At 49.9% G+C, this 14,408-nt stretch overlaps 1 protein-coding gene across 2 annotated transcripts in view; it reads right to left on the bottom strand.

Annotated features, from left to right (window-relative positions):
- Window positions 1-6,095: 6,095 nt before the first annotated feature.
- Esr2 (estrogen receptor 2) overlaps window positions 6,096-14,408 on the bottom strand; it is a 76,721-nt gene continuing 68,408 nt past the window's right edge. For both annotated transcript variants that reach the window (XM_004624792.2, XM_004624793.2), the window contains 2 exons: window positions 9,033-9,213; window positions 6,096-7,238 (listed from right to left, as the gene is read on the bottom strand). In XM_004624792.2, the coding sequence (XP_004624849.1) occupies window positions 7,052-7,238; window positions 9,033-9,213 (368 nt within the window). In that variant the 3' untranslated portion in view covers window positions 6,096-7,051. The remainder of the gene's footprint in view (window positions 7,239-9,032; window positions 9,214-14,408) is intronic.

Below are 14,408 nucleotides of genomic sequence, written 5' to 3'. Positions count from 1 at the left end.
TCCAGTGACGGACCCCCTTGTGTGCAGCTGTGGCAGAGGGGATGAGGCTACCCTGCAAGAAGGTGACTGTGCACACACAGCTGCCGCGCCCCCCCCCCCACTGCCCCTGTCCCCGCCCTTCCTGAAGGTGTTACCGGTTGAGAGTCCATTACCCAAAATGCTTGGAACTAGACATGTGGATTGGGGGCTTGTCTGGCTTGGGGAGGAACTGCATAGAGAAGATAAGCTCCCTGGGGGATGGGACCCAGGTCTATACAAGAACTCACCTGTGTCCTATACTTCACACACAGCCCGAATTATGGAGTGTTTTTAGTAATGTTGTGCATGAAACAAGGTTTCATGGTGTAGAATTTTCCAGTTGTGATGTCCTGTTCTCAAAGTTTTGGGTGTGGGGCTGGGGATGTAGCCCATGGAGGCTCTAGGATCCGTTCCTGGAGGAAGGAGGGGGTAGTTTGAGCTTGTGGAGCTTTCTGAGTGCGGGTATTCAGCCTGGGACAGGTACTTAAGTGTACCTGTCTTATAGGCAGAGCTACCTGCTTTTCACAGAAATCAACTTCCACTAAACAAAGGTCAACTGTAGCATTCCACCTCCCCAGATTTGAAAGTTACTAACCCAGTCCTTAACTGCGCCACCTGGAGGCAGTACTGATGGGCCCGCCAGTCCCCAGCCCAGTACAGTCCCCTCTCCTGCAACGCTCCTACCTTAGGAGACCAGGAAGCCAAGTGGTATCTGAGAGCTGGGCTTTCCAAGGGGGGTTCCTCGGCGTGAACGGCCACATGGCCTGCACAGTTAGCCAGCAGCTCTGCAGCCGAGGCACCATCAGAGGAGAATCTGTTCACTTTACCTTCAGTGACTTAAGTTGTCAAATTGTTTAATGGACATGGAAAGAAGTGTTTCAAAGTACTTTAACTCATCAAAATGAATCAATCATCCTAGAGGGAAGTACTGTACAAGTGAAAATGTCACACCTTTTCCCTTAAACCACTGAGCTGCTTAGAGGGTCCCCATCCAATATAGCCTGATGTAAATCTGTCCCCGCTCTGTACGCGAGGTAAAGCTTTCTGAGGACTATCTGCCCTGGAGCCATGAAAGATGCCAGCTGCATTTCAGAGCCTCATTCTGGGCATCAGTAGTGGTTCCTCCAAGGTAAGTCCAGCGTGCCACTTGATCCCCGGCGCCAGAGAATCCTGCTGCCGCATTCCTTCCCCAAGCCTGGGTAGCCCCCAAACCCTAGTATCAGCTCATCTCCTCTGTCTTGCACTGTCACACTGGCATCTTCTCTTTCCCCCCTCCAAGGGAGGATTTCAAAGGAATACTGGCACAAAGACAACTTCAGTGTGAATGAACGGGCTGGGCGTGGTGGTACATGCCTGCGATCCCAGCCTGGGCTACAAACCGAGCTCCAGGCCAGCCTGAACTGCAGAGCAGAAAAAAAATGATTTCTTTTCTCCCCATCTTTGAAGGTGTGCTACTAATTAGCTCAGATGGGGCAGTTTCAGGAAGTCTACCCAAATGACTGATGCGGGGCACCCCAGCACTTACACGTTTGTAGGTGCATTTTATGCACACAGCACCTGCAGCCATAGATCTCAAGTGATTAGATGGCCAAAGTTTAGATTGTTCTGTTCAGGAAGCTCAGCTGATGACAGAGGTGTAACCCCTGACGGTGCTCAAGCAGCACGGTGACCTGCCTTCTTCTCGGGGGATAAATTTTCCATCAAGTTTCCAAAGGGCTCTATAAACCCGCAGCAGCCCGGAGCTCACGGAATGCAGACACTCTTGAGCCTGGACACTGTACGCTCTCATACTAAACTCCCGACAAATACATTTTTAAGACCAAAATTATGAAAAGCAGTTTATTATATCACATTAAACTTCTTTCTGCAGCAGTTTCATAGACATTAAAGAGACAGTCAGGAAAAATACTACCAAGAGGAACAGAAAGCAAGCCTCAAAACCTGCTTTCATACATTTCTTAAAAGGCCCGCATTTAGAAGCCTGTGAATGGTGCTCAAATTATTCTAATGGCACACAGCATGTCTGGAAAAACAAAACAGAAGGACAAAGTGTAGCCAACAGCTAGCTCTAGTGCCCAGGCCCACAGCATGACAGTTCCGGAACCAGCATTTGTGGTATTTAGCCACTGACACAGGAAGATATGACATCAATGGTAGAGTCGCCAGGAAATATTTTAGGGTGGCATCAAACTCCAGCCCTTCACAGACGGGAAACCCACTATCGACAGCGGCTGGCCCTACAAGGTGACTAGGATCCTTGGGATTAAAAAAATAATAGAAATTTGTGACTTCAAAGCAACAAAAATGGCAACACGGTATCAGAGACAGCGCACACCACCACGGATCTGCCACTGGAGCCAGCATCTCAGTGAGCTCGAGAGCCACGAAGCACAAATGCGTGTGTGCGCATGCTACGGCACACCAGACTCCACGGGGAAGCCACGACGCGTGAGCAATGGGAGACGTTTCACCTGGGTGGGTTTCCTGCGAGACTTCAGAAGGAGCAGGTAATGGCAAATACGCCTCGTCTCGGAGTCCAGGCCGGGAGGACCGGAAGAGAATTCATCCGACTTGTTATCTGCCTGTCACGGCTGCTGTTCTGTGAAGACTCACGCACCCCCATCTAAGCGGAGAAGGTAGCGATAGCAGAAGACAACCAGAACCAAACCGAGGCTCCGTCACAGGCCGAGCAGCACAAACCTGCACCTGGGAGTTGTGCTATCCGCAAAAGGAACTGAAGTGTGCTCCTCCCTTGGCCATCAGTAGTTTCCTGACCTGAAGCAGGTCACCTTGCCCCTCTGGGCTTTAATTTACATACGTATAATGGATGGACCCAAACTCCTACATCAGGAGTCCACACGCTCTATAGGACTGTTCAGGAAATGAGTTTCAGGTATCAAAGTAGGCCCCCACTGCAATTTTAAAATATTTTTCTTGGGCTGAAGAATACAGGCCAGTGACAGAACACAAAAACAGTTCTTATAATTAAGATTTTATTTTCATCGTGGTAGGGATGGAGCCCAGGCTCTTGTTTTGCACACACTAGGTAGAGTTCTACCGCTGGGCCATGCCCTCAGCTCTTGAACGTAACCACCTGAACTGTGGGGCCGGCCGGCCCTGCCTTCAGCCCTGGCCTTGAACTTCCTGAGGTTAGCTCTGTCACTTTGTTCCCTGTGACCATGAGTCAGAAAATTAGAGCCACCGATGATGAGGATTAAATGTGGAAGAGTTCAACGATGAGGACTCGGGCTCTCAAATGCACTACTTACACTTTTGTTTCTTCACACAGTCTTTATTGTGCTCTTAAAGAGATTTAGCAGCTTAAAAACCTGTATCAGTGGTGGTGCTGTAACCCCAGCAGTCTAGAAGGCTGAGACGGGAGGACTGCCGGTGCCAGCTAGGCAGCTTGCGTCTCAGAAAGTAACAAGGGCTCAGAATATAGCACAGTGTGAAGACCCTGGGCTCAGTCCCAAACTACCACCAAGAGACAAAAAAATCACATCTTATTACATAAAAATATTTTGTTCAAAATAGAACTCAACACCTTCAGTTTGAAAAGATGTCATCAATACAATCCCCTTCACAGATGTAAAGAGAAACCAACCTTATTTTCACATGCTAGAAAAGTGTAGAATTTCTTCAACTTAGCATATATATACACATATATATGTAGCTCTGCCGGGAATTGGTAATTGATTTTTTTTCTAAAGTAGCCGGCTTTCCTGCTAAGTTAGTAGGTGAAGTAATCCAGATAAAGAGTCAAACTGCAAAGCCCTGGTGGAGTCTGCACTGTTTCTTTTTGAATATGATTAAGGCTCCCAGATTTGTTATTTGGCAGACAGCTCTGTCTCCTTGATTTTTTGAGAAAATTCTCTTCATGGGTAATTTTTGGGTCTAATCCTTTGTAGTTAGCCCTGGTGTGTGACAAGCCTGGGGACAGGCAAAGGTGATGGGAACACAGGAAAGTTCACCAGACAAAATGCGCCGTGGACCCCAGCAGCACGCTCCCCGGCTGCCTCCACCATCCGCGTTAGGGACAGCCAGGCGCTCCAGGAATCGGAGGGAATGCTCTGGGTTACAGATGCTCCACACGAACCATTTATTAAAATCTGTCTTTATGACTCATGCCTTTGGAGTCCAGGCCAAATCCCATTTATCTCCTGTGATTAAGCTTCTCTTGTTAGGACAGCAGAAGGGAATCCTGCCACACCAGTCTAAGGCAAAGCTGACGATCGCTATCCCGTAATACAGCAAATGTAGCTTGGTTTTTATTCAAAAATCTAGGTCCTGCTCACGGTTTCCACCAGGTCCTATCTGCCCTATTTAACGCCTTTAAAAAGCAAACAGTGAGACCTGTGCTGAGCTCTGGGAGAACTCTTGCCCTAAAGAGGCGTGAGCTCTGGGAGGGCTGGAGACACCCAGACAGAAGCATCCGAAGAAGCAAACACCGAGAAACGACTAAAATGCACATCAATACAGCACCCTGACATCAAAGTGTCATCCTTACAGGACATACTTGGAGCAGATGGGGACAGATGTTCAAACTCTTCATCTGGAGGGGGACAGGCCAGGGATGCTCAATACATCAAGCACCTGCAGAGTGCAGGCCACGTCATCTTCATCCCCACTTGCCCAGACCCCAGCAAGCACCCAGCACCCAGCAGGCCCTCAGGCTGGATGAGCCCAGCCCAAGAGGAATGGTGGAAAGCGCCACATCCCCTCTTGGGCTAAATCCCAGTGCAGTGAAACCCACGACCCAGAAGCAGGCAGGGGAACGCGTGGGGAGTTACTGGAACAGCCACTGGACGAGCGTCGCATGGACGGAACACGCACTCACCCGGGTGTGTACCAGACTTGCACCAAAGGTGCTCGGCCACCCGTGTCCAATCTGATACCCTCCTTAGATATCAGAAAGCAATCTAAGCAGGATGTGGTGGTGCATGTCTGTGACTTCTACTCAGGAGGCTGAGGCAGGAAGATCTTAAGTTCAAGTCCAGCCTCGACAATTTAGCAGGATGCTGTTTCAAAATTTTATAAAGGCAGTAGGGGATGACTGAAGATGTAGTTCTGTGGCAAAGCACTTGCCTAGCATGTGCAAGGCCCTAGGTTCAATCCCCAGTATGGGGGGAAGAAAACCCTAAAAACATTTACTCCACTAGAACTAAGCAACGGCTGGGACCTCAGTCTGATGTTTTGCTTTTTAGTTTTCTTTACCTAGTAGCCTCTTCAACAGAACTAACAGAACTCTGAGGCTGTCTCTCTGCGTGTGGCTTCCTACTCTCTGGTCAGCTGTCCCCTCTGGATTACCAGTGGGAGATCTAGGCAGCCAGAAAGGAAGAAAACCGAATTCCAGGCTAGCACCACGCCCTGCTTCCCATTTACCACACTTCTATTTTCTGTGCTGAGTCTCTCTAAAGCTGTACACTGTCACTAAGAAGTTCTGAACTGCCTCCACATCAGTGTCCCCAGCTCTACATCCAAGGGCTTAAGCAACAGCTAAGCCTGACTGTTAGTAAAATTGCACCAATATCAAAATCAATTATTCAAGTTCTCTCTAGTAGGAACTAACCCTTATAATTACTTTCAATCTTCCCCATGACTTAGTAAATACAGGAGGTGCTCCCAAAATAAACTTATTTTCAAAAAGAAAACATTTCATACCATATTGCACGGTAATTTCTAAAAGCATTACCACAAAGGATCAATGTGGTATTTTAATTGCCCACTTCCAGAGTAGAACTATTAAACATGGTATGCGCTTTTGTTCCCCAGAAGATTGTCTGAAAACTTCAGCTTAGTAAAAATACCATTTCAGAGGTGCTTTATCTTTGTTTCCTATTTATATTCCATTTAGATGAAGAAGTTTTATTGTTTGTCTCACTCAGCCCACCATACAAATGTTCTGATAAAAAAATATTTTAAGAGCACCCTGGGGTTTAAAAAAATTCCTTTTAGCTATAAATAATTCCCCTGACTTTCTCCTTTCTGGGAAGAGCTCTCACACCATGAGTTCTTGCTGAAGCGGCAACGTGTGCAAGTGTAATAGTGGCCTTGCGGCTGCTCTGCTAGAACACACGTGGAACATTTCTCCACAGAACACACCATGCACATGCACAGCCCCAACTGTCTGTCCCTGTGTCCCCTGGGTGGCTGATGTGGCACCTGGGATGGCTCCCCCTACTGTGCAGCCAAGGCACCCGGAAGGCACTGTGACTAACCGTGCCAGAGAGTGCCTGTCCCTGCAACCCCAAGGCCTTCCTGTAGCGCACACACGAGGGCTCCTGGGGCCTTCAGGAAGGCCAAACTCCAGGAGCACAGCAAGTTTAATGTCCCGCAGCCCTTCGTGAGAGTGAGCACACACAGCAGACGTGGGCCCAAGGAATCCGCAAGTACACTGAATGCAACCCAGAGGGCTGAATGGCACAGAGACTGCAACAAGGCCTGAGGAGAATGTGGCTCACGTCTCGCCTGACCACGGGCTCTAGTCCTTGACCAAATCCTGTAACCTGACGTCAATCCTCACAGGCCTGTGAGGTAGGTGTATGACACTAGCTAAGGGATTGTCACTGGGGTTTCCACCCTCCAATCACATGACCCAGAAGAGAGCGGACAAAGTCAGTGCTAGGTGAAGTGAAGGCCGCCCGGTGAGGGCCAGTCCACCTCCTCTAGACGGTCATGCTCTCTCCCCTCTACTTCACAACACTGCCAGTCAGATTTGCACCACTCCGAAACCTGTAAGATGTTTTCTAAAGGGGTGGGAAGGGGAAGGAAGTGAGACAGGAACCACACTGACAGCCCATTAAGCCATGCAAGATGGAACTCTGCATCCCAGTGTCCCCCTTCCTGGCACAAGGGAAGCTGTGAGAGTCTCACCACACCAGTAGAAGGGAAGTGAGGAAAATGGTGCCCGGCTGAGCTACCCCAACCCAAGGAGGGACGCTCAGCGGTGAGGATGAAACCCAGGCTCGGGCCTCCTGGCGTGTAGCTTCCACCGCGACCTCCTCCGTGGGCCTGTTTACCTCGAGGCTGGGCGTCACTGAGCCTGTGGCTTCTGGGAGCCCTCCTTGTTCTTACTGTCCTCTGCCGAACTGCACTCGGACCCTGGTACAGAGGCCTTGTACCCGCGAAGCGTGTGAGCGTTCAGCATCTCCAGCAGCAGGTCGTACACTGGGACCACATTTTTGCACTTCATGCTGAGCAGATGTTCCATGCCCTTGTTACTATGGGGACAAAAAGCTGCTGAGGTTCTTTCCCTGAGGGAGCCCCAGCACTGCTGAAGTCCTCCCCAGGCCCCAAGAGCACAGCCAGCCCCCCACCCACGTGCCCTCCACCTCCCCGCCCCCTTCCTCCAGCACATGTGTCTGGTACTCAGTCAGTTCTGGACAGGGCAACGCAGATGTCCTCTGATTTGTGCGTCCTCCCCCCTCCCCCTGCAGCCTGGCACACAACAAGTCAATTCTTGTCACTCATGGGAGTTAGTTCCCATAAAGCCACTACAAACCCTGAATTAGCAAATCCTGAATCATGGCTTCTAGGGGAAATATCCAGCAGGTTCCTACAAGACTGGTCGCAACATTTTGACCAACCAATCACTGCACAACCCTACATGTGTTTCTGTACGGAATCATTATTTAACATATATTGTTGCTTCATTAACAATGAACTCACGGGCCGGCCAAATGGCTCAGCGGATTAAAGTGTGTGCAAGCAGGCACAGGGGCCAGGGGTTCGATCCCCGGGCCTGTCAGTCAGTCCCTGCCCCCAGGGTGGGCTGAGACAGCAATTGAGACTTGATGTAGTGGCGTGCACCTGCAATCCCAGCTCTTGGGAGGCTGTAAACAGGTGGATCACTAGGAGTCCGATCCAGCAGTAAGACCCTGAACACCCTGTAGACCCTAAAATACAAAAACCCCAACGAACTCACGGCCAACTGTGCCATAACTTATGCCCGAAAGACACGCATCCAAGACGTTTGTCTCCTCTGAAAGGCTCACCTCAGCGTGCTTGCACTGAGGAACACTGGAGAACACGCTCAGCACTGCCCAGGGAGTGCTCTGAGCAATGAAATTACCCACAAAAAGCAAAAAAGCGAACACCTGGCTCTAAATAGCGTAGAGGACACGGAGAGCCAAACAAGACAGCAAAGCATCTCCTTCCTTGTCCAGCCTCCGCTGGGAATGTGCGGACTGAGCAACTCAAGATTTTTTGTCACTCCTGGCAGGACCTCAAAAGCGCCTTGGATACTGGTTCCAGAGGGACAAATGAATCTTTCCAAGTGGGTAAGCACCAAGGAGCAACTCTGCGTTCTGCAGAGGGCTATGGGCTTCTTGAGAGACAACACGTGCTCGGTCTTCATTAGTTCCTCCCCTGTGCGAAGACTCTCCCCAGAGCCCCTGGGCCTCACTCCCGGGGCGCCATTACCTCCGCTCCCCAGGCAGCCCCTGTCCAGCAGTAGCGCCTGCTCAGTTTATGTCTCCTGACCTGGAATGTGCTCCGTTCACAGCCTTGCCTTCCTGTACCTGATGGGAATTCTTAGATCTCATCCCTGCTAGTCACATGTCATCCGGGGAAACAATAACTCTGATTAAAGGCTTTCTGTGCTTCCCCAAATCACCAGCCCTGGCGGCAGGGGGGACGGGGGACCCCCAGAGAGCCCAACTCAGCCATTCGTAAAGACAAAGTGTGCCGTCAGCCCAGCGCGGGTACGGAGGGATGGCAATTCATTTTAGGAAAGAAAGTGCCCCTCTGGAGACTCTATGAACAAATTCTAAGCCCTAGCAACCAAAAATCAGACGAACCACTCCAGGGTACCATGAAAATCCTATAAAATCCCACATGACATTCATTCCGTGTCCACCGTGTACCAATCTTCGGTTACAGGGGTACACACTGATGCCCGCCACTCTTTCCCAAAAAGGTGACTGTTCTAACACCCACCTCCAACCTGCAGGCCCTTCTGCCAAGCTCCGAGCGCACGCCCGCGCCCCCAGTGCAGCAGCTGCCGCAGACCGTACCTGATGTGCCTGACGTGGGACAGCAGCATCAAGAGATTGGCCAGGCGGACGGACTGCTGCTGCGCGGAGATGCCGCTCTTGCCGATCACCCAGACCAAAGCGTCGGTCACGGCGTTCAGCAGGTGAGTCAGCTTCCGGCTGCTCTCCACCTCCTGGGCCGCCGCAGCCAGCGGATACATACCTGGACAGAAACGAGAGCCCCGAGTCACCGCTCTGAGAACAGGGCAGGGTGCGCAGCACTGAAGCAGGCCATGAAAACCAAAGGACCGCCCACCCACCCACCAGGCCGCAACTGTGGCCTTACCAAAGGAGTATGTGTCTCCAGTTCCCTCAAACCAGGGACAGGGGGTGAGAAGGTGAGATGAATTTCAGCCTTAGCCACGGGAGATGCCCCCTGTGGGGAGTTTAACTGGTGATGGTCAACGCTGTGACGGTTCCCGGTCCACCCGGCCTGGTCCTGTGTTCAATTTTCCTGACTCTCGGATCTGAGATTCTACAGCCTCCCCATGATGGTGAAATAGCAAAACAACAGCTAGGTAAGACCTCCTCCTCTCCCCGCCTTGTAAACACTACTCCCTCAGTGCCTTGAACCACTGGCTTTTTATTCCAAAGTAAGAATGCATAAATATCTGAAATCAACCCAGGAGCTTCACAGTTGACTATAATGAGAATGCAGGACAGCTGGTGTGCTCCATCAGCCACAGAATTTGTCCTGCAGTCTTTGTTGCTTCTACTGGCATTTTCAGTTTGGTTGAGGCAACTCAGTTCAATTAAGTTCAACTGGAGGCCTGCCCCTTAGCTCAGTACTTTAAGTGGCTGCTTCAACAAAGCAGTCAGGCTCAGGTTGCTGTGATTTGAGCCCCACATCTCAAGCCAGCCAAACCTGCCCTGAAGGTATTCAGAGCCAAAAAAAAAAAAAAATCCTTTAATTAAGTTCAACTCACCTACAGCTTGGGACACACAGAGGCAACGATTACTAGCGCTGCGCCAGGCCCAGCAGCCTCTGCACGCCCAACTCGCGACACACCAGCTCCGGCCTGCTCTTTGACCCACTGCGCCCCTCACTGTCCACACCGTTGCCCACCCTCCTGGTGCCATGGGAAGGTGGCCTCCCCCACCCGCCCCCGGATCTGCTCGCAGGGCTTCCCACAGGCCCCCGGCGCGGCGGGCTCAGGGCTTATCTCCCTGGCTCCCTGCAGAGCTGCCCCTCCGGAGCTCGGAGCTCGGCATCCATCTCCGGCATCCATCTCCCACACCCGAGCAGGTGCTGCCCTGCAGCAGCGCCACTTCCTGCTCCAGAGCTCTCGCCTCCCTTCTCCATCCTTCCTTTCTGCTCTATTTACATCCACTCTTCTTCCAATCACAGCCTGGTCCTGAACGTTCTTCTGGAAACTTCTCTGACCGCCCTACCTCTGCACCCAGGGTCTGAGTGAGCTCTTAGCCGAGACCCTGATGCCGGAGTCTGCTTGGCCCCAAGGTGCCCCGAGCCCCCGGCCATCCTCAGCGAACTGCAGCTAAGCATGGAGGCCCGGCTGCTGCCCAGGGGGTCCTTGTGTGTGCCTCACCCAGCACAAAACACTCACACGTGGGGAGAAGTAGACTGAATTCACACAGGATCTAAGTTTCACAATTTTTTAACCAATCATACTATCAAAACTAAAATGTTTATGCACATTTTAGGTACACAGAAAATTACCAACTAAAAGTACAAATTAGAATTTATTTATTTATTTATTTATTTATTTATTTATTTATTGAGACAGGGTCTGTGTACTTCAGGCTGGCCTTGAGCTCACTCTGTAGCCCAGGATGGCCTTGAACTCAGAGACCCTCCTGCCTCAGCCTCCTGAGTGCTGAGCGTACAGGTGCGCATCACCACAGGCAGCCAATTTAAACTATTTTAAGCTTACTTTGCCTAAAACTGACCATGGCTATAGAAACAAGTGCTTTTTTTTTTTAACTGCCACTTAGCCTATTCTGCTCCATGACATGTTCTCCAAGAATTTCTCCTGCCAGAGGGAAATACTATGTTTTCAGATTCTAAAAAAATACAAAATTAGTGACAAAAACTTAAATTATAAAAATAAATACCTGGGGCTGGTGAGATGGCTCAGTGGTCTAAAGCACCTACTTAGAACAAGCTTAGCAAAGCACAGGGACCGCGGTTCAATCCCCCAGCACCATATGCCAGCCAGCCCCGCCCCCTGGTGGGCTGAGCTGGCCACACACACACACACACACACACGCCCAAATAAAAATTAAAATAAATAAATAAATACCTGGATGGTAGCGTCAACTCATAATGGCCTAAAAGTGGAAGAAGGCCAAGTGGCTACCAGCCAATTAACAAACAAAATGGGATCTATCTATTCAATGAAATATTACTCAGTCATAAAAAGGAATTAAGGGGCCTGGAGATGTAGCTCAATGGCAGAGGAGGCACCTTGGCGTGAAGCCGTGCGTTACTCCCCCGCGCGCACACACCCACAAGGTGCAGTAACTCAGATGAACCTGGAAAATGGCATGCAGGAAGCCGGTCACAAAGACCATGCTTTGTTTTATCCCACATACATGAAATCCTATCAGGAAGAGGCAAACCAGAGATGCAGGAAGTAGATGCCCGGCCGCCTCAGGGTGCAGGGCAGGTAGGAATGGAGACGGACCTAAGATTTCTTTGGGGAGATAAAGATGCAAAATCATTTTCATGGTAATTGGACCAAATATAGTGAATATATTTCTTAAAACACTGAAGTGTACATTTTAAATGAGTGAATTAAAAAAAAAAAAAAAGGGCTGGTGAGATGGCTCAGTGGTCTAAAGCACCTACTTCGAACAAGCTCAGCAAAGCACAAGGGACCGCAGTTCAATCCCCCAGCACCACATGCCAGTCAGCCCCGCCCCCTGGTGGGCTGAGCTGGCCACACACACAAATAAATAAATAAATATTTAAAAAATAAAAATAAAAATAAATGAGTGAATTGTAGTAGGTCAATTATGCCACAATAGAGTTATTAAGATAAAAATAGATAATGCATTGGAACAAAATGACAGAACCATGAATGCCCCTTAGTATGTGAGCAGCCAGCTTCACTCAGAGAACATGTATTGGCAGTAGGCCGCCCACTCAGGAAGCTGCAGGACTGCCGGGGAAGACCCCGGGTCTCCCCAGACAGCCTCGAGCCACAGAGAACCAGAGCCCACCACAAGCAAGCAGTCCGGGGAGGCATCTGCCGTATCTCTTGTATATATGGGGGAAACAGATGTACAAAGCGTTCAAGAAACACAAAATCATCCAGGAGGGAGCTGGGCTGAAGGACTGCCACCCACTGCCGGTCAGGAGTGTCTGCTCCTGACTTCGGCTCTCCCTGCCCCACACGTGTGACAGAGCAATGGCAATGAGCTGGGCCTGGACGGGGCACGGACCAGGCTCAGAGCCCACCACCCAGGCAAGCACCAAAAGTTACCTGTCCTTTACCCCTGAAAGTAGAAACATGAGGGTTCTCTGTAGAACAAAGTCAAATAAATCACTTTGGAAACTACAGAACTGTAGTAGAAAAGATAAGAAGTTGGCACAATGCCCCACATGTACCAAAGAAAGTAAAATAACATCAAGGACACAATGCCCTCCCCACCTTTCTGCCGGGAACAGCTGTGTGTCCCTCTCAGCAGCCCACCTGATGAATTCTGAGAGGTGTAAACGCCAAGATTCAAGCTTTCCTCGGCTGAAGACAAATTAAAATCAAGTGTTCAATTAAAATCCCAGCATACTGACCACAGAGAACATTTCCTGGCTTTTGAGAGAAGTAGCCAAGGATGGGATTTAGCAGCTCCTGTAACTCCAGCAGGGGGTCACTCTCGGCTTCAGGCTCCTGGGGGCCAGGCCTTCGGGCTCCCGGGGGGCCAGGACACTCTACTACTAACTTGCATATGTAGCTAGCTACAACACTGTGTCAGGTCTTTCCTGGTTGGCTTCAAGGATTTCACAGCATTTTGAAAAGTAAAAAACCAAGAAACAGGGGCTGGTGAGATGGCTCAGTGGTCTAAAGCACCTACTTAGAACAAGCTTAGCAAAGCACAGGGACCGCGGCTCAATCCTCCAGCACCACGTGCCAGCCAGCCCCGCCCCCAGGTGGGCAGAGCTGGAGACACACACACACACAATAAATAAAATAAACTTTTTTTAAAAAGCAAGAAACAGATCTACTTATTTGTAGTGTCCTAATTTTCAGAAAAAAATAAATATAATCCTGTTTGTGTGTAAGTTAAAGGCAAGGTATTATTTTGTTGACTCTTTATCTGGTGCCAGGGATAAAGCACTCCCTGAGCTATGTCCCCAGTACCTGGGTGAGGCATTAAACAATTACAGGATCAGGACGAGAGAAGAAGGTATGATGTCTCCCATCCAGCTGTTAAGATTGGCTGCTTTGTGTTGGGTGGGAGGGTCCAGGGCCAAACTAATACTAAGACCAAAAGAAGTCTCTTTCAAAGCATCCATAATTTTGAATGTAACACGCCATACTGCTTATGTGTATAGAGGAGCTTGTGTGTCAGCTTGTGTCACATCAAAATACCAGGGACACTGAGGAAAGTCAGATCACAGGAACAAAGATTTACTTTGACTCCTGCTGTCAGAGGTTTTGCTCAAGGTCAGCTGGCTTCCTCACTCTCAGACCTGTGCAGAGGCAGAAGCTTCAAGCAGAAAGAAGGTGGGGAAGGAAGAAAGCACTCACCTTGCAAGAGCCAGAAGCAGAGACCTGGAGAGGGCGGGGCAGGACAAGGTACTGCCCTGAAGCCACAGCCCCAGGGCCCTGCCTCTTCCAACCAGCCCACTCGTCTCTCACTGAGCCCATTCAACGAAGGCTCTACCAAAGGGTTCATCAGCCTTAATCAGAGCCCTCCTGCACCAGTCACTTCCCAAAACAGCTGCCAGCAGCTGGGGACACTTTATACTCAAACTGTAACAATGTGGATGCAGGTGCAGTCCCCTTGTGTTTACACATGCAGTCAGCCCTCTGGCCCCAAGGGTTCCACACCCACAGATTTAATCAACCTTCCTTCTCTTTTGGATCAGAAGTATTAAGAAAAAAACTCCATCTGTACTCAATATATAAACCTTGTTGGTCATTATTCTTTAAATAATGCAATACAGCAACTATATGCAAACATTCACATTGTGTTAAGTATGGTAAGTAACCTAGAAATACTTAAAAGTTATATGGGATGGGATTGGCGAGATAGCTCAGCAAATTAAGCACCTGCTCTGGCAAGCACAGGGACCAGGGTTCAAATCCAGGCATGGTGGTCCCAGCACTGGGGAGGCTAAAAACAGGAGGATCATTATGAGCCTGAGCTGTGTGGTGAGACCCTGTACCAAAC

Source organism: Octodon degus, unplaced genomic scaffold (genome assembly GCF_000260255.1).
Source record: "Octodon degus isolate 3935 unplaced genomic scaffold, OctDeg1.0 scaffold00007, whole genome shotgun sequence".
Classification (NCBI taxonomy): domain Eukaryota; kingdom Metazoa; phylum Chordata; class Mammalia; order Rodentia; family Octodontidae; genus Octodon; species Octodon degus.
Note: the sequence above shows the minus strand (reverse complement) of the source record. Positions and strands in the feature narration are given on the sequence as shown.